The sequence below is a fragment of the Microcaecilia unicolor genome, chromosome 3 (genome assembly GCF_901765095.1).
Source record: "Microcaecilia unicolor chromosome 3, aMicUni1.1, whole genome shotgun sequence".
Lineage (NCBI taxonomy): Eukaryota > Metazoa > Chordata > Amphibia > Gymnophiona > Siphonopidae > Microcaecilia > Microcaecilia unicolor.
In genome coordinates, this window is record NC_044033.1 from 13,596,980 (window position 1) to 13,620,090 (window position 23,111).

General features: G+C 46.3%; 1 protein-coding gene across 1 annotated transcript in view; it reads left to right on the forward strand.

Moving 5' to 3' along the window:
• Window positions 1-23,111, forward strand: part of DNAH8 (dynein axonemal heavy chain 8) — a 1,267,128-nt gene that overhangs the window by 1,030,984 nt on the left and 213,033 nt on the right. The window contains 6 exon segments of the mRNA XM_030199255.1: window positions 1,311-1,429; window positions 9,403-9,506; window positions 10,241-10,417; window positions 11,002-11,169; window positions 12,091-12,306; window positions 14,447-14,584. Of these exon segments, the coding sequence (XP_030055115.1) occupies window positions 1,311-1,429; window positions 9,403-9,506; window positions 10,241-10,417; window positions 11,002-11,169; window positions 12,091-12,306; window positions 14,447-14,584 (922 nt within the window).

A 23,111-nucleotide genomic window follows, 5' to 3' on the forward strand; every position in this document is an offset into this window, starting at 1 on the left:
CATATTGAATGAACTTCCAAATCCTAATTTTACAAAGGCAGGATATGGACATCTAACATGGCAGTACGTCCATATGGCAAGGGGGTGTGGTCTTGGCATGTTTTGGACGGGACTCGGGAGGGTCCAAAATATGGATGTCCAACTTCGATCTCAGTAGGGGAAGGGATGTCTAAATGGATGGATGTTGTTATTTAAACCTAGCACTTGTCACGTGCCAGGTTACAGAAATGCGTTTTGATTGAGCAGCTGTTCACTGGAGGGATTACGGCATGACACCTTCTTAAGCTCGCAGTGCTTCCTGCCCCCCCCCCCCCCCCCCCCCCCAAATGTGAAACTGGCAAGGGGTGACGGGCTTTATGACAGCTTCAGGTATTATGGATATTCTTAACAGAGCAGAGCAACATACAGGTCTGAGGAGTAACCTAAAAATTATTGCAGAGAACTGAGAGCCGAGAGACTCAGGTTCAAATTCCACTTCAGCTTTTTTTTTTCTTTTTGTGAACCTCCCAGGGAAAGAAAAATACCTACTGTATCTGAACATATAAGATGCCTGCAAGTCTGAAGGCTGTTGAAGTGGTGTACATTCAGGTACAGTAGATATTTTTCTGTTCTTGGAAGGCTCACACACACACACACAAAAATCATAAACAGCTGAAATGGGATTTGAACCTGGGTTTCCTGATTCTCAGCCCACCACTGTAACCACTGATTAGTCTATCCCTTTGCTCTTCATGGACATCTGTGTGGCCATTTTCTAAGATGGACATTCCTATGCTGCTACACAGATGTCCACATCCCTTGTTTTCCCCATTCATAATTTGGACATTTTGGTTTTTAAAATGGATGTTCATGCTGGACATTTCTAGTACATGGACATCCATCTCGCATGTATTTTAGAACAGGCTGTATCAGATAAGCTGCTAATTTATACTGCTGAGTGATCATTACGTTTTCTGAGAGGCGTGTGCTCGCTCTTGAGCTTACTTTTATTTTATGGCCTAGTTGTGGAACAAGGTTCCTCCCTCTGTGAGATATATTAATAATCTTTTGGGATTTTGTAAGGCTGTTAAAACTTACTTGAGGAGGAGTTAGTGGTTACTGAGGATGGGCAGACTAGATGAGCCATTTGGCCCCTATCTGCTGTCATGTTTCTGTGTTTCTTTCTATCATACCTGGCCTTTTCTGCACTATTTTGGAATGAATATGCATATTTTTGCATTTCATTCATCTCTAATATTAGGCAGGTTCCCTTTCAGTTTTGTGTACTGGAACTATTTCCTTTGTAACATTTTTTTTGTTTGTTTTTTCAGATTTCGTCGAAGAGCCTATGTGACACCCAAATCTTATCTCTCTTTCATAAGTGGTTATAAATCTGTTTATTTAGAAAAATATAGATACATTAATGAACAGGCAGAACGTATGAACATAGGTAAGATGAACATCGGTAAAGAGTTATCATTGTTTTTCGAAAACTGGAAAGCTAGTGGTTGGCTGTAGCGCAACTGAATTGTTTTTGTTGGAACTAAACTTATATTAATATATGTTGATTTATGACTTTAAAAATCTATCAAATTTATTTTGCCCTTAGGGTACCTTAAGCTACAAAGGTGCATAGGTCTTATTTTAAAACTAAAATAGGACCAGGCTACAAAGACTCGAAAAAACTATACCAACTTGTACACAAATTATTAGACACCACCTTGGTCACTACAACCAATACAGACATCCCAATGGCAGACGAACTTGCCAAATACTTCAATGAAAAAATCGTAAAACTACGCAACTCACTCCCTCATAACAGTACCGATATCGAAAATTTCATCAATGGTCTGGACCCAACCCCAGGAGAATATCCAACGGACCGAACCTGGTCAGACTTCGCCCCCCTCTCGACTGAAACAATTACCCATGCAATCCGCAGATTCTCCAATACTCACTGCAAACTGGACGCCTGCCCCAGCTACCTAATTAAAATCCGCCCCCGACCGCTTCATAACAGACCTCACCTAAACTTTATGCTCCAACAAGGTCTCTTCCCCATGGAAAATGGTAACATCCTACTCACCCCTATACCAAAAGATACCAAAAAATATATAAATGAACTGACCAACTACCGCCCAGTAGCATCCATCCCACTAGCAGTCAAACTAATGGAAAGCATGGTAACCAAACAACTCATGGATTACATAAATAAATTTACAATATTACATGAATCACAATACGGATTTCGCCCCCTCCATAGCACCGAAACAGTACTTACCACTCTCCTAGCCAAATTCAAGCAGGAAATAGCAACAGGTAAAAGCATACTTCTCCTCCAGTTCGTCATGTCTAGTGCATTCGACATGGTAAACCATAATATCCTCTTAAGACTCCTTGACTACTTTGGGATTGATGGTAATATACGTAGCTGGATCAAAGGTTTCCTAACTACCAGAACATACCAAGTGAAATCAAACTCAAACATATCATCTCAGTGGAAAGCAGACTGCGGAGGACCGCAGGGATCACCATTATCACCGATCCTCTTCAACCTCATGATGACCCCACTAGCAAAATCCGTAGCCACCCAAGGCCTCAACCCTTTCATTTATGCAGATGACGTCACTATATACATGCCTTTCAAACACGACCTGCTGACAGAAATCATCAAAGAAACCATGCTCAGCATGAATACTATGAACTCATGGGCAAATGCATTCCAATTAAAACTCAACACAGAAAACGCACTGCCTCATCCTGTCATCCCAACACAACACGAACAAACCCACAAGTCAAGATCGGGAGGCGGGGCTGGTGGTTGGGAGGCGGGGATAGTGCTGGACAGACTTGTACGGTCTGTGCCAGAGCCGGTGGTTGGGAGGCAGGGCTGGTGGTGGGGAGGTGAGGATAGTGCTGGGCAGACTTATACGGTCTGTGCCAGAGCCGGTGGTTGGGAGGTGGGGCTGGTGGTTGGGAGGCGGGGATAGTGCGGGGCAGACTTATACGGTCTGTGCCCTGAAGAGCACAGGTACAAATCAAAGTAGGGTATACACAAAAAGCAGCAAATATGAGTTATCTTGTTGGGCAGACTGGATGGACCGTGCAGGTCTTTTTCTGCCATCATCTACTATGTTACTATGTTACAAACCTAAACACCCCAGATTACACCCTCCCTATTTCAGACAGCCTGAAAATTCTTGGGGTCACAATCAACCATAACTGAACACTTGAGAGCCAAGTGAACTCTACAACCAAGAAAATGTTCCACTCAATATGGAAACTTAAATGCCTGAAACAATTCTTCCCGAGTGAAACTTTCCATAACCTGACACAATCAATGGTACTAAGCCACCTGGACTACTGCAACGGAATCTATGTGGGATGCAAACAGCAACTCTTAAAGAAACTTCAGACCGCTCAAAACACAGCCAGACTTATATTTAGAAAAACACGATTCGAAAGCACCAAACCCCTCCGAGAAAAACTGCACTGGCTTCCAATCAAAGAACGCATAGCTTTCAAAATCTGCACCCTGGTCCATAAAATTATCTATGGTGAAGCCCCGGGATACGTGACAGACCTCATAGACGTCCCAACCAGAAACGCAACCAGATATTCACAAACATACTTAAACCTCCACTACCCAAACTGTAAAGGTCTCAAATATAAATCAATGTATGCATCCAGCTTCTCCTACATAAGTACACAATTGTGGAATGCACTACCAAAAGCTGTGAAAACAACTTATGACCATCTTAACTTCCGGAAATCACTAAAGACCCACCTGTTCAAAAAAGCATACCCCACCGACCCAACTTAAGTGCCTAAAACCCCTGCAACACAACGTAACCAAACCTCGTAATGAACTCTATATATCTCTCCTTCTCGACTATTCCCAATTGTGTCTGTAACTATGAAACTACTATACTATAACACCACTCTGTATTTGTTTCTCTACTTGAGTTGGCGAATGCCTTCACGGTGCTATGTAAGCCACATTGAGCCTGCAAACAGGTGGGAAAATGTGGGATACAAATGTAACAAATAATAGTAATATGTTGTGCCTGTTTTATATAGGCATATATTTATTTATATATTGCGAAAAGGATGAGGCTATTGTGTGTGATGATGAAGCTTCCACCTCAGGATTCCAGGTCCCTCTTTCACTCAGGGTGAGCTGGCTCTCAGTATGCAGATTTTATGCAAATTAAGATCCTACCCCTTTCTACTCGGGGTGACCTGGTTCTCAAAAAGGCAAACAGAGTCAGGTCTTATCAACAGGATTTTTTCCATACAAATCTTTATTCCAGCCCTTGGGGCACACTTCTTCCAGCTTAAAACACTTTTACAAGCTTAAACAGTTCTTCCCACTTAAACCTTTCTTCCTCCACAGTGCAATCTTCCAGTTTAAACATTTCTTCTTGCACAGTTCAATGTCCCTAGATTTCTTCCCCCTGAGCCCTCTCCCACAGGCTTTTGGGCTCAGTACTAGCTCAGTCCTGTACACCCAGTCCCTCCTTGTAGCACACAGCTTTAGACACACAGTCTTTTCTTATCTGGGACACACAGTACCTCTTGGAACACATAGTTCTTATTCTGGGACACTCAGTACCTCTTCACTGTTCTAGCCACAGTCTTTGCTTCTGGGACACACAGTACCTCTTCACTGCTCTAGACACAGTCTTTTCAGCTGGGACACACAGTACCTCTTCATTGTTCTAGACACTCTAGGGCCTTCTTACCCCAGCCAGCTTCCTTCTTGGGAACACCCAGTTCTACCACCAGTCCAAAGGGCACAGCCAGTACTTCTCATGGGGGTTCCTCTGCTTCATTTACCAGCCCCTTCTTCAGCTGCCAGCTCTCCTTCCTCCCATCACAACTCAGGAGGAGTATAAGTAGTTAATAGCCAAACAGGACCCAGCCCATAACCTGCTGCACCTGTTTCTATCCCCAGGACTCTCCCCGGTCCTAGCGACCTCCAGCTATACCTCCCCTTTCTGGCTCCCTTCAGGACATTTTAGGGCTCCAACGCCCTCTAGGGGCCTAACCAGGGTAGGACAGCCTCTTCCTTATCACAATATTTGGATTTATTAACCTCCTTTATGAGGCGATTCACCTAAGACATTGTACAGCAGGTACAGTTTAATTTAAAACTTACAATTTTGTAAACAGAATAACAATAGTAAAATGAACAAATATCAGTATATCAATTAGTTAATGTAAAAAAAAAACCAAAACTTTTAATAGAAGGGAAGTAAACCATACAACTCGTAAAAGGTCCCAAAACAATCACTGCCTTAAATGATATTTGCAGTTTAATTCAACAGTGTCTGGTGGATCATGATAGACTATTCATATCTTTCATAGATACCAATGGTTAAACTATCAAAAAGTAATGACAATTTTTTTGGACCAATAGAACATAATTATTCTGGTGGCCTACTTTCAACACTAGGTATGAAATTCTTACCATAAATCGTCATCAGTCATTTCGTACTTCAAAAATAAACTAGAGCTTCCATCATTTTATTTATTTATTTGTAGCATTTGTATCCCACATTTTCCCACCAATTTGCAGGCTCAATGTGGCTTACATTTGCCTTAATGGCGATTGCCATTTCCGGTTAACAGAATTACATCTTCAACACTATATCCCCGATATTCAGGAACGCAGTTAGCGCCACAATAACCGGTTAAATATAACCAATTATATTTAGCCCCACATTTTAAGCAGCAGAAGTTAATCTATTATCCGCCTTATTTTTGAAAGAGAAAGACGCCCATATTTCGACCCAAATCGTGAGATGGGCATCTCTCCCGTGGGCGCCCAAATCGGTATAATCGAAAGCCGATTTTGGGCGTCTTCAACTGCAATCTGTTGCGGAAACGGCCAAAGTTGACGGGGCGTGTCGGAGGTGTGGTGAAGGCGAGACTGGGGCGTGGTTATCGGCCGAGGAGATATGGGCGTCCTCGGCCGATAATCGAAAAAAGAAAGGCGTTTTTAGCGCGAATTTGGGTCACCTTTGTTGGACACTTTTTTTTCACAAACATGTCCCAAAAAAGGGCCCTAAATGACCAGATGACCACCGGAGGGAATCGGGGATGACCACCCCTGACTCCCCCAGTGGTCACTAACTCCCTCCCACCCAAAGAAAACAACTTTAAAAACTTTTTTTTTCCAGCCTGTATGCCAGCCTCAAATGTCATACCCAGCTCCATGACAGCAGTATGCAGGTCCCTGGAGCAGTTGTTAGTGGGTTCAGTGGACTTCAGGCAGGCGGACCCCGGCCCACCCCCCACCCTACCTGTTACACTTGTGGTGGTAAATGGAAACCCTCCAAACCGCCCCCAAAACCCACTGTACCCACATCTAGGTGCCCTCCTTCAGCCATAGGTGCTATGGTAATGGTGTAGAGTTGTGGGGAATGGGTTTTGGGAGGGATTTGGGGGGCTCAGCACCCAAGGGAAGGGAGCTATGGACTTCAGAGGTAGTTTACTTTTTTTTTTTAATTGTTACAAGTGCCCCCTAGGGTGCCCGGTTGGTGCACTACAAATCCTGGCCCCTCCCACGACCCAATGCATTGGGTTTGTTCATTTTTGAGCTGGGCGCCTTTGGTTTTCATTATCGCTGAAATCGAAACCGCCCACATCAAATCCGCACAAATCCGATGTATTTGGCTAGCACAAACCGTATTATCGGAAAAACGATGGACGCCCATTTTTTTCGAAAATACGGTTTGTCCCGCCCCTTCACGTACCCATTCTCGGAGATAGACGCCCATGGAGATGGGCATTCGCGTTTGATTATGCCCCTCCACGTCTCTGAATATCGTTGGTTAGTTTCCCAAAAATATAGCTGCATAAATTAACCTAACAGCTATAATGAATATAGGGCTCACCACTCTATAACCCACTTAACTTTGAAAATAACAGTCTAAACAGCGATATTGTGGCCGATCAGCTTTGACTATTGCATAGGACAGCAATGAGCTTTGTAAGATGTGACATGACAACAGTTTTGGATCCAGCACAATCCACAGGCTAAGTTCCAAGGTATTTATTTATTTATTTATTTATAGCATTTATATCCCACATTTTCCCACCCACGGGCAGGCTCAATGTGGCTTACATCAGTCTGAAAGACATACATCAAACAGGCAATAAACAATCAAGTGCATTGAAGTTGAAGAGGTTAGTGAGTAATTACAGAGGAGAAGAGAAGGAGAAGGGTAATAGGGTTCAATATGTCGTTATGATACCTACAGTTCAGGAGTTATGGATACAAGGTGGGACTTTGGCGTAAGCTTTTCCAAATAAATTTGTCTTGAGAGATTTTCTGAAAGTCCGATGATCATGAGTAGTTTTTACAGATTTAGGTAATCCATTCCACAAATGCGCGCTAATATAGGGAAAGGTGGATGCATAAGTGGTTTTATATTTGAGGCCACAGCATGCTGGGTAATGGAGATTTAAGTACACACGAGATGATTTGTGAGAATTTCTTGGTGGCAAGTTGATAAGGGTATCCATATAAGCTGGAGCTTCACTATAGAGGATTTTATGCACCAGGGTGCAAACCTTAAAAGTTATTCGGTCCTTGACAGGAAGCCAGTTCAGTTTTTCACGAAGTGGTCTTGAACTTTCAAATCTTGATTTTCCATAGATCAGCCTAGCAGCTGTATTCTGGGCAGTTTGTAACTTTTTTGAAGCATTTCTTTTTTTTTTTTTTCAATTTATAAATTTTTTATTGAGAACTACAAATAACATCAACATGGGAATATTGCATTCCCCAACATATCCATCATATATTATACATTTAAACATCCCAACTGTCCATCATCCTTTTTTTCCCCCTTATTATTCCCCACTAACTCCCCTCTCTCCCGCCCTACCCCTTCCCCCAAACTCTTCCCCTCTGCCCCTGTCTCCCTCCTCCCCTTCCTCCCCCCTCCCTCCTTATTCCTGAAGCATTTCTTTACACCCTCCGTATATTCCATTGCAGTAATCAAGTTGCCTTAAAACTAGTGATTGAACTAAATTGCAAAATACTTCTCTAGGGAAATAAGGTTTTATATGTTTTAGTTTCCAGAGAGAGAAGAATACTTTTTTGATGGTGGCGTTTGTTTGCTGCTCCAGTGTTAAGTTTCTATCAACAATTACTCCTAGTATTTTTAGAGTCTCAGAGATTGGTAGGGCAAGCTCAGGAGTAATTAAGGTGGAGGGTTTATACTTGTTATAGAGAGAGGAGAGTATAAGGCAATGAGTTTTCTCATTGTTGAGTTTTAATTTAAATGAGTTAGCCCAAGCAAGCATGGTGTGCAAACCAATTCTGATTTCATTGGCTATTTCGCTTGTCTTTTTTAAAAAGAATATAGATTGTGATGTCGTCCGCGTAGACGAACGGGTTGAGACCAAGTTTTGAAAGAGCTTTGGCCAGAGGAATCAACATTATGTTGAAGAGCGTTAGGGAAAGAGGTGAGCCCTGAGGCACGCCACAGACTGCTTTCCATGGGGGTGATAAATTTGTGTTGGATTTAACTTGGTAGGTTCTTGATGTTAAAAAAACCTTTCAACCATGTAAGTACAATTCTGCTGGTTCCAAAGTAATTGAGAAGTTGTAGTATGATGTTATGGTTCACCATGTCAAAAGCACTTGACATGTCGAATTGTAAAAGTAGAATGCTGTTTCCTACAGCTATTTCCTTTTTGAAATTGGACAAGAGTGTGAAGAGCACAGTTTCAGTTCTATGGAGCGAGCGGAATCCTGACTGTGAATCATGCAAAATATTGAACTTGCCCAGATACTCGTTGAGTTGTTTGTTCACCATGCTCTCCATTAATTTTACAAAAAGTGGAATAGATGCAATCAGCCGATAGTTGGTAAGATCATTGCTTTTTTTCTTTGCGTCTTTTGGAATTGCAGTGAGTAAGATGTTTCCATAGTTTTCTGGGAATATTCCATTACTGAGCATGAAGTTTAAATGTAATGTTAGATCAGTAATAAAGCAAGTTGGGGCACATTTAAGTAAGTAGTTTGGGCAAATATCTAATTTACAAAATTTACTGGAAAATCTATGGATTTCTTGCTTAACAGAATCAACAGTAAGAGGTGTGAATAGTGAAAACGTTCGGTCAGCTGGGTGCTCTCCTGGACTAGGATCAGGAAAAGAATTAAATTACCCTACCCATTTTCCTCCAGGTCAGATACAGACAGAGGCAACACAGAGGAATTGAAAGAATTCCATGAGCTGTGTTCTGCATGCTTTTCCCTCTTCTTTTATAAAAATTCAGAGAACAATAATGCTTTGCTATTGAGAAACAACAAAAAGATCTGGTGGCACTGCAGTGATTTACACAGTAGAGATAATGTGCATGTCATATTTCAACTTTTTGAATTACTATAGTTGTTTAATTTAATAGGTCTTGATAAACTTATGGAAGCCAGTGAATCTGTTGCTGTATTATCTGTGGAGTTGGCAGTGAAGGAGAAAGAACTGGCAGTGGCATCTTTAAAAGCAGATAAAGTGAGTACCCAAAGACACAAAAAGTTAATAGAAATACTCCCCCCAATATTCATATTCTCCTTTAGCTTTCTTTTTCAATGCTTTGCATCTAACTTGCTAGTACTTACTTTGTTTCTTATTTTCTTCATTTGGGTCCTTTTTTCCATTTTTTGAAAGATGTTCTTCTCTTTCACTTGACCTTTTAACCATACTGGCTGTCATTTGCTCTTCCTTTATTAATATCTGGTTTAGGCTTCTAAGATGCTTCTCGCTGCACCCCACTCCCTCCACAGTACTAGAAGACTAAACATCTCCCCGCTATACTATCCCCCTCCTATAAGACTCCTAAATTTCTATCCCTCACTTTCTACTCACTCCTGTGGATGCAGCCACAGTCTTGCTCAGATTGTTAATGATGCTAGTAGGTACTGCACCATTCCTTTTTGCTGAAGGCGGTATACCTGCCAAATAAATTTAGGTTCATTGTTTTAGCCTCTCGACCTGGCTAGATCCCTTTGAAAATTGTCTTCTTTATGGCTACTTGTATATCTTCATATCAATTCAGTCTTATGTGATCTGAAAAGAGTTTTACATAGGTGAATTCTTGAAGCTCTCACAGGGTCTATTAGCATTTAGATAGTGAAGAGATGACTACTCCTTGCTCACTTTTGTTTAATCATTCTACATTGTTTGTACCTTAATTCCCATTTGTCAAATTGACTGTAACTGTAAACATGTTGCTCTTGCTTTTCTAGGTGTTGCAAGAGGTCACAATAAGTGCGCAGGCATCAGCTAAAGTGAAAAATGAAGTCCAGCTGGTGAAGGACAAAGCAGAAAAGATTGTAGATCAAATTGCTGCAGAAAAACTTGTAGCAGAATCCAAACTTGAAGCAGCTAAACCAGCCCTGGAACAGGCAGAAGCAGCACTTAATGTATGTAATTGTTATAGATGCCATGGGTAGGAAGGGCAAAGAACTAAAATAGTTATGTTCATTGGTTAGAGCTTACAAATAGAAAGTTTCTACCACATGGCGATTACTGCCAGGTTAGTGCGTAAGATCTTACTGCTAAGTCAATGGGTGGCGGTAAGGTCTCATGCCGAAAATGGACGCGCGCTGGTTTTAATTTTGCCGCACGTCCTTTTTTGGCCAAAAAAAGTCTTTTTTGCAGGCGCGCTGAAAAATGGACCTGCGCGTATCCAAAACATGCACCTACACCAGTGCAGGCCATTTTTTGGCACGCCTTAGTAAAAGTGCCCCTGTATCTAGATACTGGCGCTGAATATCTCGGTATAAAACACTCAGAGCAGCCAATATTTAAAAAGAAGCTGACCACCACACGCTCAATATTACTCTCTTGTGGGTTAGTTTAGGCCCTGCAACGGTAGTTCAAGGTGAATTACATTTAGGTGTAGCAAGTATTGCCTTTATATACTGTATGTAAAATTAATATCTTGCATTAACAAAAATGGTGCTTTGTAAAAGTAATAAAATATGCTTTTGTTTTATTAATGCAGACTATCAAACCTGTAGATATTGCAACAGTACGCAAGCTTGCAAAACCACCACACCTGATCATGAGGATCATGGATTCCTGTCTGCTGCTATTCCAAAAGAGACTAGATCCAGTAACCATGGATCCTGAAAAGCCCTGCCACAAACCATCCTGGGGAGAGTCATTGAAAGTGAGCAGCATTCTTTTCATTAGTTAATATAACTTCACCGTCAGTTCCATACCCAAGGCCCCTTTTACCAAGCTGTGGCAAAAGGGGGCCAACGCTGCCATTGGCGCGTGTTTTACACGTGCGCCAAGGCCCCCTTTTACCGCAGCTGGTAAAAGGGAAATCTCTCTTTCCTACAGGAATTGGCCGTGCAGCAAGTAAAAGCACTTGCCACGCGACCATTTCAGGGGGGGCTTACCACCACCACCACCCATTGAGGTGGCGGTAAGGGCTCCTGCATTAACCTGGTGGTAACCGGGCAGCACATGACACTGCCCGATTACCGCCGGTACACTCCGGTGCTACAAAACAATCTTCCGAAAACTACTGAAAACCAACCTAACCTGTTCAAAAAGGCATACCACAAGGATCCGTCCTAAATGCTGGACAACGAAACTCTACCAAAACTTGACAAAACCGAACTCTCTACGCATGATTGCTTCAAGCACTCTGTCATTTATGAATCGATAATGCACTACCACTCTATTTCTCATGCTGAATTGAACTTTCTATATTTAATTGTTTAACTTACCCTATAAGTTACTGTCTAACTTACTCTATAATTTACTCTTATCATGTATGAACTTTGTATTTCTCACTCTGGAAATGGTGATCACCACTATGGCATAATGTAAGCCACATTGAGCCTGCACATAGGTGGGAAAATGTGGGATACAAATGCAACAAACAAATAAGTAATAAACAAATAAAACTAAATACATTTATGTAGCGCCAGAAATGATGGCGCACTAGGGGTGGGAAGTACCACCAGGCTGCTGCGGTAGCCCGGTGGTACTTCCTGTATAGCGAGTGGTAAGCCTGTGTTGGGCTTACTGTTGCTTAGTAAAAGGAGCCCACAGTGATTTAAATGTATCTGTTTTCCAGCTAATGAGTGCCGGTGGATTTCTGCAGAATCTCCAGCAATTCCCAAAAGATTCCATTAATGAAGAGACAGTGGAATTACTTCAGCCTTATTTTACAGCAGAAGACTATACATTTGACAATGCCAAGAAAGTCTGTGGCAATGTGGCAGGACTGCTGTCATGGACACAAGCTATGGCAACATTTTTTGGAATTAACAAAGAAGTGCTGCCTTTGAAGGTAAAGGGTTGCTGTCATTCAGTTAAAGGGAACAAAACATCTTTTTTTTAATTAAATAAAGCTGATTACTGAGTTTTGATCTTTAGAGGTGGAACACCAACTTATGCTGTGCATTTACCTTTAGAACAATATTAGCAAGATGTACAGTGATATGTCTTTCTTTTCTTGATGTATCCAAAGTTATTTATTTATTTACTAGTAAAAAAAGGCCCGTTTCTCCCACAAATGAAATGAGCGCTAGCAAGGTTATCCTCTGAGTTCCAGCTTGACCTCCTCCCTCCTCCCTCTCATCCAAGTTCCAGGCCCCCCTCCCTCTCCTCTGAGTTCCAGGCCCCCCTCTCCTCCGAGTTCCAGGCCTCCCTCTCTCTCTCTCTCCGATGAGTTCCAGGCCCCCCTCCCCCCTCATCTGAGTTCCAGGCCCCCCCTCTCTCTCCTCCGAGTTCCAGGCCCCCTCTCTCTCCTCCAAGTTCCAGGCTCCCCTCCTTCCCTCTCCTCTCCTCCCCTCCGAGTTCCTGGCCCCCCTCCCTCTCCTCTGAGTTCCAGGCCCCCCTCTCCTCCGAGTTCCAGGCCTCCCTCTCTCTCTCTCCGATGAGTTCCAGGACCCCATCTGTCTCCTCCGAGTTCCAGGCCCCCCTCCCTCCCTCTCTCTCCTCCGAGTTCCTGGCCCCCTCCCTCCCTCTGAGTTCCAGGCCCCGTCCCTCCCTCCCCTCCGAGTTCCAGGCCCCCTCCCTCCCTCCCTCCCTCTCCTCCGAGTTCCAGGCCCCCTCCCTCTCCCCCTCTAATCCGAGTTCCAGACCCCCCTCTCCGAGGTCCAGGCCTCCCTCCCTCCCCCTCTCTCCTCCGAGTTCCAGGCTCCCCTCCCTCCCTCCCCCTCCTTCTGAGTTCCTGGGAGAAGAGGGCGGGCAGCGCAGGTCGGGCTAGCACTCGGAGGAGAGGGAGGGAAGGGGCCTGGAACTCAGAGGAGGGGGGGCGATTCTCCCGCGATTCTCTCCTCCCCTCGATTTGTACCTGAACATTCTCTGGCTGGCTGGCGCTGTCTTCCCTTCCCTCTCACTGTTACACCCTCTGACATCATTACGTTTTGACGTGAGGGCGGGGCAATGAGTGGTTATGGATGTTACGAACCCAGGCATCCAGACGTAGAACGTTGGAGGTGCAAATTATTATATAGGATTTGTTTATTTATTTGTATACAAATATACTTAAGTTCTGGAATAATTGACTCCTTAACACTGAAATAGATTAAAGTAGTGTCTACACTGGAACTTCCACACATGCTCAGAAAAATGTAGGTGAATGCCCTCTACAATAACTGCAGAGGGTTTTTAATTTTTTAAAATTTACTGTTTAGTGATAACAATACAACAATCCCTGGTGGTCCAGTCCCCCCTACCTTGCCTCCCTCCTCTTCCTGCGATGCCGCAAAATGGCTGTTTGGGGGAATGGGGGCCATTCCTCCCCAGTGATCTGCAAACCCTAACGCCAGCTCGGAGCTGGCATAGGGTTTACCGCAGCCAGCGACCCAATCTTTGGTGCGCTGGCCGCTGATCATTGGGGATGAATATGTTTAGGCCTGTTTAGCATGCTAGTTGCGTTCAGAGTCCTCAAGCGCGTTGTTTATTATTATTTTTTTATTTTTTGTTACATTTGTACCCCGCGTTTTCCCACTCATGGCAGGCTCAATGCGGCTTACATGGGGCAATGGAGGGTTAAGTGACTTGCCCAGAGTCACAAGGAGCTGCCTGTGCCTGAAGTGGGAATCGAACTCAGTTCCCCAGGACCAAAGTCCACCACCCTAACCACTAGGCCACTCCTCCACTACGCGCGCGAGGGCTCTGATCATGGGGTGTTAGCAAATGTCGGCACTAGTATGGCGCTAACAGCCTCTAGCACCGGCATTTGCTTCTGATCATCCGCCTGTAAGAGAGGTATCCGTGTTGCTTAATTGTCTCATTTATTCCACACTCTATGGAAAACCCACATTAGGGTTTCCTATATTGTATGTGTTGGTTACATCACCCATAATTAATCAGAAGCATAGAAGAGGTATCACTTCATTATAGACCATAAAAAAAAAGATTATTTTAACAAAGTCATAATATTCTCTTATTTTACTCTTAAAATATTTTTCTATTTTAAGGCTAATTTAGCAAAACAAGAAGGACGCTTGAAAGTTGCCAATGGTGAGTTAGAAGAAGCTCAGGCACAATTAGATGAGAAACAAGCTGAACTGGATAAAGTACAAGCAAAATTTGATTTAGCAATGAAGGAGAAAACGGTGAGATAAACTGGCTGTCTTTATAAATGAAGGCATATATTTATCCTGAAATAATACCAAATGCAACAATTTTAGGACATATGCAATTAATTTATTGGTTAAATTAAAATAGTTACAATCTTCTTATTTATACTGTTATTAATTTCTTTCCTGATGGAATATTTAATTTTTTATTTTTTTTTTGGGGGGGGGGGGAGGAATTCCTCCTCCTCAACCTCTTTCACCTATATGAACTAAAGAAAATCAGTGTATTTTTCTTCAAATTGTATCAGAGCTAGCTGCATTCCATGCTGTAAGTACTTTGAGATTCCCTACATTAAAAGCAGGAGGTGAGCTGTAGATCAGTCTGTATTGTGGCCAAGTCACACCCATGGCTCCCTCATCCTTGTAGGGAATCTAGAGGAATCTCAGGGTGGACTTGGAACCCTGAGTGATAGAAAAAGCCTGGTCCAGAATTCCCTGGTGTGGAAAGTAAACTGTGTTAAACCTTAGTCCATGAAAGAAAGCAGGATAAAGAGGGTTTATTCCCCACAGGATGTCTGAGAAATGCTGTCTAAAAGTCACCTCCCAAGAGCTGTCCTCTTCTGCTGGTCTTCACCCTCGCCCATGTGGTTATGATGTATGCATGCAATTTAACTGAATAATGAGCAAATTAGTGCCAGTAATTGGCTTTTTAACAAGCAATTATTGGCACTGACTAGATTTAATTGAGTGCTACGTGAGTGGTGCAAGATCCTTGCCTAAAATTTACACATGGCCTGAAAAATAGGGCGCAGAGAGGGGTTGATCATGGGCATTTCATGGCATAGTGTTTTTGAGTTATACGTGTAATTACAGAATAAAGGTGCTTCGCGTGTAAATTTAGGCTTGGACATTTGCACCATATTTTCGTTGGTGCAAATGGTGGCACCTAAATTTATATGCAACCATAACGCTTAAGTGTTATTCTCTGAGGACAAGCAGGCTGCTTGTTCTCACTGATGGGTGACGTCCACGGCAGCCCCTTCAATCGGACATCTTCACTAGCAAAAGTGTTTGCTAGCCCTCTCGCGCACGCATACTGCGCATGCGCGACCGTCTTCCCGCCCGAATGTGCTTGTGTTCGTCAGTCTTCTTTTTTCCATGGCTCAGGACGGCTGTTTTTTCGGTCGGTCTGTGCCCTGAGGAGACCCTCGCACCTTTCGCCGCGTTCTTCCATTCAGAAGTCTTGCGATTTTCTTCTCCGTCGTGTTGTTTGAGTTTTTTTTTTTTTTTTTAAAGCCTTATTTTTGAGTTTTTCCCCGTTAAGTTTCCTTTCGCTTTCGGAAGCTGCCCTTTTGGCCGCCCGTACGGGTTTTTCCCTACTTTTTTTGGTGCCCATTGCCATCATCGCAAATTTTGACCACCGGCGTGATTTTTCCGCCCATGTCATCGAAGCCTGCCAGCGGCTTCAAAAAGTGCACCCAGTGCAGCCGGGTTATCTCACTCACTGATAGGCACGTTTCGTGCCTTCAGTGTCTGGGGGCTGGGCATCGTCCTCAGGCCTGCAATCTCTGTCTTCTGTTGAAGAAGAGAACTCAGGTAGCGAGATTGGCCCAGTGGAACACTTTGTTCGGGGCCTCGCCCGGTGTAACGATGTCTACAGTATCAAGGTCATCGGCCAGTGCATCGACGTCTGCGGTACCGAGGTCATCGACCGGTGCTTCAACGTCTACGGTACCGGGATCATCATTGGTACTGATGTCGTCGGAGGGTGCCTCTTCTTCAGGAGCGCAGGTGAGGGCTGTCCATTCCCCTGCTGGTGGCGGTGAGCCCTTGAGTAGGTCTCCGTCTACTTCGAGGGCTCCTGCGGTACAGCCCCCCCCCCCCCCCCCGGGATCGACCTTCTTCGGACCCGGCCCCGAGAAAGAGGCGTTTGGATTCAACGTCCTCCTCTTCGGTACCGGGAGGTTCCGGTGACATGCTTCGTGCAAAGGCAAAGAAGCATCGGCACCGGTCACCTTCCAGACGTGGTACCGAGAGCTCTGGGTTGCCGAGGGAATCGGCACCCACTAAGCATCGACGCCGGGAGGCCCGCTCACATTCAGGAGGTGCCGATGTGCTCTACCCTGGACAGCCCGGTACCGCCTCCGCATCCCGGACAGATTCTGAGCTCGTCGCCTGTGCCGGAATCCCTGCCTTCCTCGACAGCCGCTCTGAACGAGAGCTTCCGGGCCATTTTTCCAGGGATCCTGGAGGAGCTGTTGCGCCCTTCTCCGGTACCGGGGGTGCTTGCGCCGCCGTTGCCGTTGAGTGAGGCGACGGCTGGCCCCTTGCCCATGGTGAGGTCTCCAATACCGGTACCGCGGTACCTGCATCGGCTGCCTCCCAGGCGGACTCTCCCGACAACATCGATGGAGGGAGCTTCATCGCTGCTGGTACGGGAGTCTTCTTCTCGACGTTCTCACCGTGGCCAAGTTTCCACGGAGTCGAGGCGGGCACGGCTTCGGACAGAGAGGTTCATGAACTCGTGTCCGATACCGACGGTGAGGCCTCGTGGGATGCAGAGGAAGACATCAGATATTTCTCTGACGAGGAGTCTGACGGTCTTCCTTCTGACCCCACTCCCTCTCCTGAAAGACAGCTTTCTCCTCCCGAGAGCCTATCTTTCGCGGCCTTTGTCCAGGAAATGTCTACGGCCATTCCCTTCCCTTTGGTTACGGAGGATGAGCCAAGGGCTGAAATGTTTGAGCTTTTGGACTATCCTTCGCCATCTAAGGAATCGTCCACAGTACCCATGCATCATGTCTTCAAGAAGACATTGCTGGCGAACTGGGTGGCCGCTAACTAATCCCCACATTCCCAAGAAGATCGAGTCCCAGTATCGGATCCATGGGGACCCAGAGTTGATGCGGACTCAGTTGCCTCACAACTCTGGAGTGGTGGATCTGGCCCTTAAGAAGGTCAAGAGTTCTAGGGAGTATGCTTCGGCTTCCCCGGGCAGAGACTCTAAAACCTTGGATTCTTTTGGAAGGAAGGCCTACCATTCTTCAATGCTCATCTCCAAAATCCAATCCTACCAGCTGTACACGAGCATTCATATGCGGAATAATGTGCGGCAGTTGGCGGACTTGGTGGATAAGCTCCCTTCTGAGCAAGCCAAGCCTTTTCAGCAGGTGGTCAGGCAGCTGAAGGCATGTCATAAATTCCTGGCCAGGGGTGTTTACGATACTTTTGATGTTGCGTCCAGGGCCGCTGCTCAAGGTGTGGTGATGCGCAGACTCTCATGGCTGCGTGCCTCCGACCTGGAGAATAGACTTCAGCAGCGGATTGCGGATTCTCCTTGCCGGGGGGGATAATATTTTTGGAGAAAAGGTTGAACAGGTGGTAGAACAGCTCCACCAGCGAGACACCGCTTTCGACAAATTCTCCTGCCGGACGCCTTCAGCTTCTACCTCAACTGGTAGACGTTTTTATGGGGGAAGGAGGACTGTTCCCTATTCGAGTAAGCGTAGGTACAGTCCTCCCTCTTGCCAGCCTGCTGCCCAGGCAAAACCCCAGCGCGCTCTTTCCTGTCAACAGCGTGCGACCCAGCAGGCCCCTGCGGCTCCCCAGCAAAAGCCAGGGACGGGCTTTTGACTGGCTCCAGCATAGCATAGCCGAAATCAAAGTGTCCGTGCTGGACGATCTACCGGTCGGGGGGAGGTTAAAGTTTTTTCACCAAAGGTGGCCTCTCATAACCTCCGACCAGTGGTTTTTTCAAATAGTCCGGTTGGGATACTCCCTCAATTTGATCACAAAGCCTCCAAATTGCCCGCCAGGAGCTCAGTCCTTCAGCTTCCAGCACAAGCAGGTACTTGCAGAGGAAATCTCCGCCCTTCTCAGCGCCAATGCGGTCGAGCCCGTGCCACCGGGGCAAGAAGGGCCAGGATTCTATTCCAGTTACTTCCTTGTGGAAAAGAAAACATGGGGGATGAGTCCCATCCTAGACCTAAGGGCCCTGAACAAATATCTGGTCCGAGAAAAGTTCAGGATGCTTTCCCTGGGCACCCTTCTTCCCATGATTCAGGCGAACGATTGGCTATGCTCTCTGGACTTAAAGGATGCTTACACTCACATCCCAATACTGCCAGCTCACAGACAGTATCTTCGATTCCGCCTGGGAACACGGCATTTTCAGTACTGTGTGCTACCCTTTGGTCTCGCCTCCGCGCCCAGGGTATTTACCAAATGCCTGGCTATCGTAGCGGCGTCTCTACGCAGACTGGGAGTGCATGTGTTCCCTTATCTCGATGATTGGCTGGTGAAGAACACCTCCGAGGCAGGAGCTCTACAGTCCATGCAGATGACTATTCGACTCCTGGAGCTGCTAGGGTTTGTGATAAATTATCCAAAGTCCCACCTTCTTCCAGTTCAGAAACTCGAATTAATAGGAGCTGTGCTGAACTCTCAGACGGCTCGTGCCTACCTTCCGGAAGCGAGGGCCAACAATCTTCTGTCTCTCGTTTCCTGGGTACGGGCGTCTCAGCAGATCACAGCTCGGCAGATGTTGAGGTTGCTCGGCCATATGGCCTCCACAGTGCATGTGACTCCCATGGCTCACCTTCACATGAGATCAGCTCAATGGACCCTAGCTTCCCAGTGGTACCAGGCTGCTGGGGATCTAGAGGATGTAGTCCAGCTGTCCACGAGTTTTCTTCAATCCCTGCATTGGTGGACAATTCGGTCCAATCTGACTCTGGGACGTCCGTTCCAAATTCCTCAGCCACAAAAAGTGCTGACCACTGATGCGTCTCTCCTGGGGTGGGGAGCTCATGTCGATGGGCTTCACACCCAAGGGAATTGGTCCATACAGGAACAAGGTCTACAGATCAATCTCCTGGAGTTGCGAGCGGTCTGGAACGCTCTAAAGGCTTTCAAGGATCGGCTGTCCAAACAAATTGTTCAAATTCAGACAGACAATCAGGTTGCCATGTATTACATCAACAAGCAGGGGGGCACCGGATCTCGCCCTCTGAGTCAGGAGGCCGTCAGAATGTGGCTTTGGGCTCGCCGGTACAGCATGTTTCTTCAGGCCACATATCTGGCAGGCATAAACAACAGTCTGGCTGACAGGTTGAGCAGGATTATGCAACCTCACGAGTGGTCGCTCAATTCCAGATTGGTACGCCAGATCTTCTAAGTGTGGGGCACCCCCTTGGTGGATCTTTTTGCTACTCGGGCCAATCACAAAGTCCCTCAGTTCTGTTCCAGACTTCAAGCCCACGGCAGACTAGCGTCGGATGCTTTTCTCCTGCGTTGGGGAGAGGGCCTCCTGTATGCTTATTCTCCCATACCTTTGGTGGGGAAGACTTTGTTGAAACTCAAGCAAGATCGAGGCACCATGATCCTGATCGCTCCCTTTTGGCCGCGTCAGATCTGGTTCCCTCTCCTTCTGGAGTTATCCTTCGAAGAACCCTGGAGATTGGAGTGTTTTCCAACCCTCATTACTCAGAACGAGGGGGCGCTTCTGCATCCCAACCTCTGGTCCCTGGCTCTCACGGCCTGGATGTTGAGAGCGTAGATTTTGCCTCCTTGGGTCTCTCCGAGGGTGTCTCCCGAGTCTTGCTTGCTTCCAGGAAAGATTCCACTAAAAAGAGTTACTTCTTTCTATGGCAGAGGTTTGCCGTCTGGTCTGACAGCAAGGCCATAGATCCTCACTCGTGTCCTACACAGACCCTGCTTGAATACCTTCTGAAGTACTTGACCTGGAAGGTCATTTTCTTGGTCGCAGTTACTTCAGCTCGCAGAGTCAGTGAGCTTCAAGCCTTGGTAGCTCTTTCTCCTTATACCAAATTTCATCATAACAGAGTAGTCCTCCGCACTCACCCTAAGTTCTTGTCGAAGGTGGTGTCGGAGTTCCATCTGAACCAGTCTATTGTCTTGCCAACATTCTTTCCCCGTCCGCATACCCGCCCTGCTGAATGTCAACTGCACACATTGGACTGCAAGTGAGCATTGGCCTTCTATCTGGAGCGGACACAGCCCCACAGACAGTCCGCCCAAATGTTTGTTTCTTTTGATCCCAACAGAAGGGAAGTGGCTGTCGGGAAACGCACCATCTCAAATTGGCTAGCAGATTGCATCTCCTTCGCTTACGCCCAAGCTGGACTGACTCTTGAGGGTCATGTCACAGCTCAAAGTGTTAAAGCCATGGCAGCGTCAGTGGCCCACTTGAAGTCAGCCACTATCGAAGAGATTTGCAAGGCTGCGACGCGGTCATCTGTCCACACATTCTCATCGCATTACTGCCTACAGCAGGATACCCGATGCAACAGTCGGTTCGGGCAGTCGGTGCTACAGAATCTGTTCGGGGTTTAGAATCCAACTCCACCCCCCTAGGCCCAATTTTATTCTGTTCCAGGCTGCACTCTCAGTTAGTTGGTTAAGTTTAGGTCAATCTCAGTTATGTCCTCGCTGTTGCGAGGCCCAATTGACCCATGTTTATTGTTTTGAGTGAGCCTGGGGGCTAGGGATACCCCATCAGTGAGAACAAGCAGCCTGCTTGTCCTCGGAGAAAGCGAAAGCTACATACCTGTAGAAGGTATTTGTCGTGTTCTCGAGGACCTTGGCATTCTGTCAGGCTTCTTCCCCGGGAACCCTGGGTACGTGAGTCCTTGGACCACGGTCGAGGAGCAGCAGTGGCAGGCAAGATCACCTTCGGAGCAGAGAAGAGACAATGCTGGACTGGAACCCCGGACTGGAGTCCTGCACTGGAACACTCTGGACTGGAACGCACCGGACCGGAACACACTGGAGTAGGCTTCACCTACGCTTAGCTGCCTTTCCCCGAGGGTTGAGCCCTCAGGTTCGAGCAGCCGGTAGGGCTTACAAGAAAACCAGAACTGGAACCAGCAACAGGAACAACCGGAGTCAGGATCCAGCAGTGCTCCCAGGTACCTAGGCTAACGTGAGACAGGCAGGCAGGGAATGTCCGGGTTCTGGCAATAGTCCTAGACAGGTGGCTGGCAGAGAAGATCTGAGTACAGGCAATAGGCAGAGACAGGTGGCTAGCAGAGAATAACTGAGTATAGGCAATAGGCAGAGACAGGCGTGGTCAGGTTCAAAGCAGGAGTCTCTGGGCAGGCGGCTAGCAGAGCAGTAGATAGGTACAGGCAAGGGTCAGAACCAATAGCAAGACTAGGTTGGAGCTCCAGTTACAAGGAGAACTGGCAAAGGACAAGACTAGGGCTGAAGCTCCAGAAACCAAGGAAACCCCACCGGGGAAAACCAGAGGCTAAACTCAGGAGACCTAGAAGCTGTACACAAGCTAACAAGCAGAGCAGTACCCAAGCTAACTAGGCAAACACTAGGAACTCACACAGAGCAAACACAGAAGAACTAGTAAGCTGTACACAGGCTACCAAGCAAGGCTGTGCCCAAGCTAACTAGTCAAACACTAGGCAATCACACAGAACTGGACAATGTAGCAGTGCACAGAGCACTCTAGCATACCAGGGACCTTATACGATGCAAAGGCAAAGGCTGCAGTCTCTAAGTGATTAATAAAGCCCTTCAACACCAGAGACACAGCTGCAGCAATCTCTAGGTAACTACGGAGGCTGTTCAGGCACAAACCACAGAGCAGGCAGAAAGCACAGTGAAACACAGAGAGGCTTCCCACGCCCAGGTGTAGTGTAGTGAAGCAATTAGCGTCATGCTGGAAGCAGCCAGCACACACACACACACACAGAGCTAACCCAGGCAACACCCACAGGTGCAGTATAGTGAGGCAATTAGTGTCATGCTGCTGGATGCAGCCAGCACAGAGAGCCAGAGCTAGCTCAGAAAGGACAGACAGAAGAAACAGGAGCCAGCTAGGAAGCTAACCACCAGGAATAAGGTAAGTCTGAGGGTGGTCACGGCCACAGACGTGACAGTATTCTCCGAGGACAGCAGGCTGATTGTTCTCACCAACCCGCCCACCTCCCCTTTGGAGTTGTGTCTTCCCTTGTCTTTGTCTTTGCTATGTACTGGACTGACGAACACGAGTGCGTTTGGGCGGGAAGGCGGTCGCGCATGCGAAGTATGCGTGCGCGCGAGGGCTAGCAAATGTTTTTGCTAGTGAAGATCTCCGATTGAAGGTGCTGCCGTGGATGTCACCCATCAGTGAGAACAATCAGCCTGCTGTGCTCGGAGAATACCTTCTACAGGTATGTAGCTTTTGCTTTCTACAAACTATGCTGAATTTTTACAGAACACTGCTTAAGCTGGCGTTTTTGCACAGATTTTTTTAGGCACCATTTACTGAATCTAGCCCATAATATACTTGGAGGATAAGAAATGGTGTCTGTTGGTGAAGCATGGGGAGAGCATGTGCACACTAGCATGCATGTGTACCCCAGCTAGGCAACAAACACTGGGAGAGGCCAGTGCTACAGCTGGCCAACAAAGGATCAGACAGCTGTACTGAGTAGACAAACCAAAAACAGAAGAAAACAATTATCACTTTTAATTAATTAAAAAAATTGGTTAGTGCAGTGCAGTGACTGAGAACCAGGGGTACTGGGTTTGATTCCTACTATCAGGC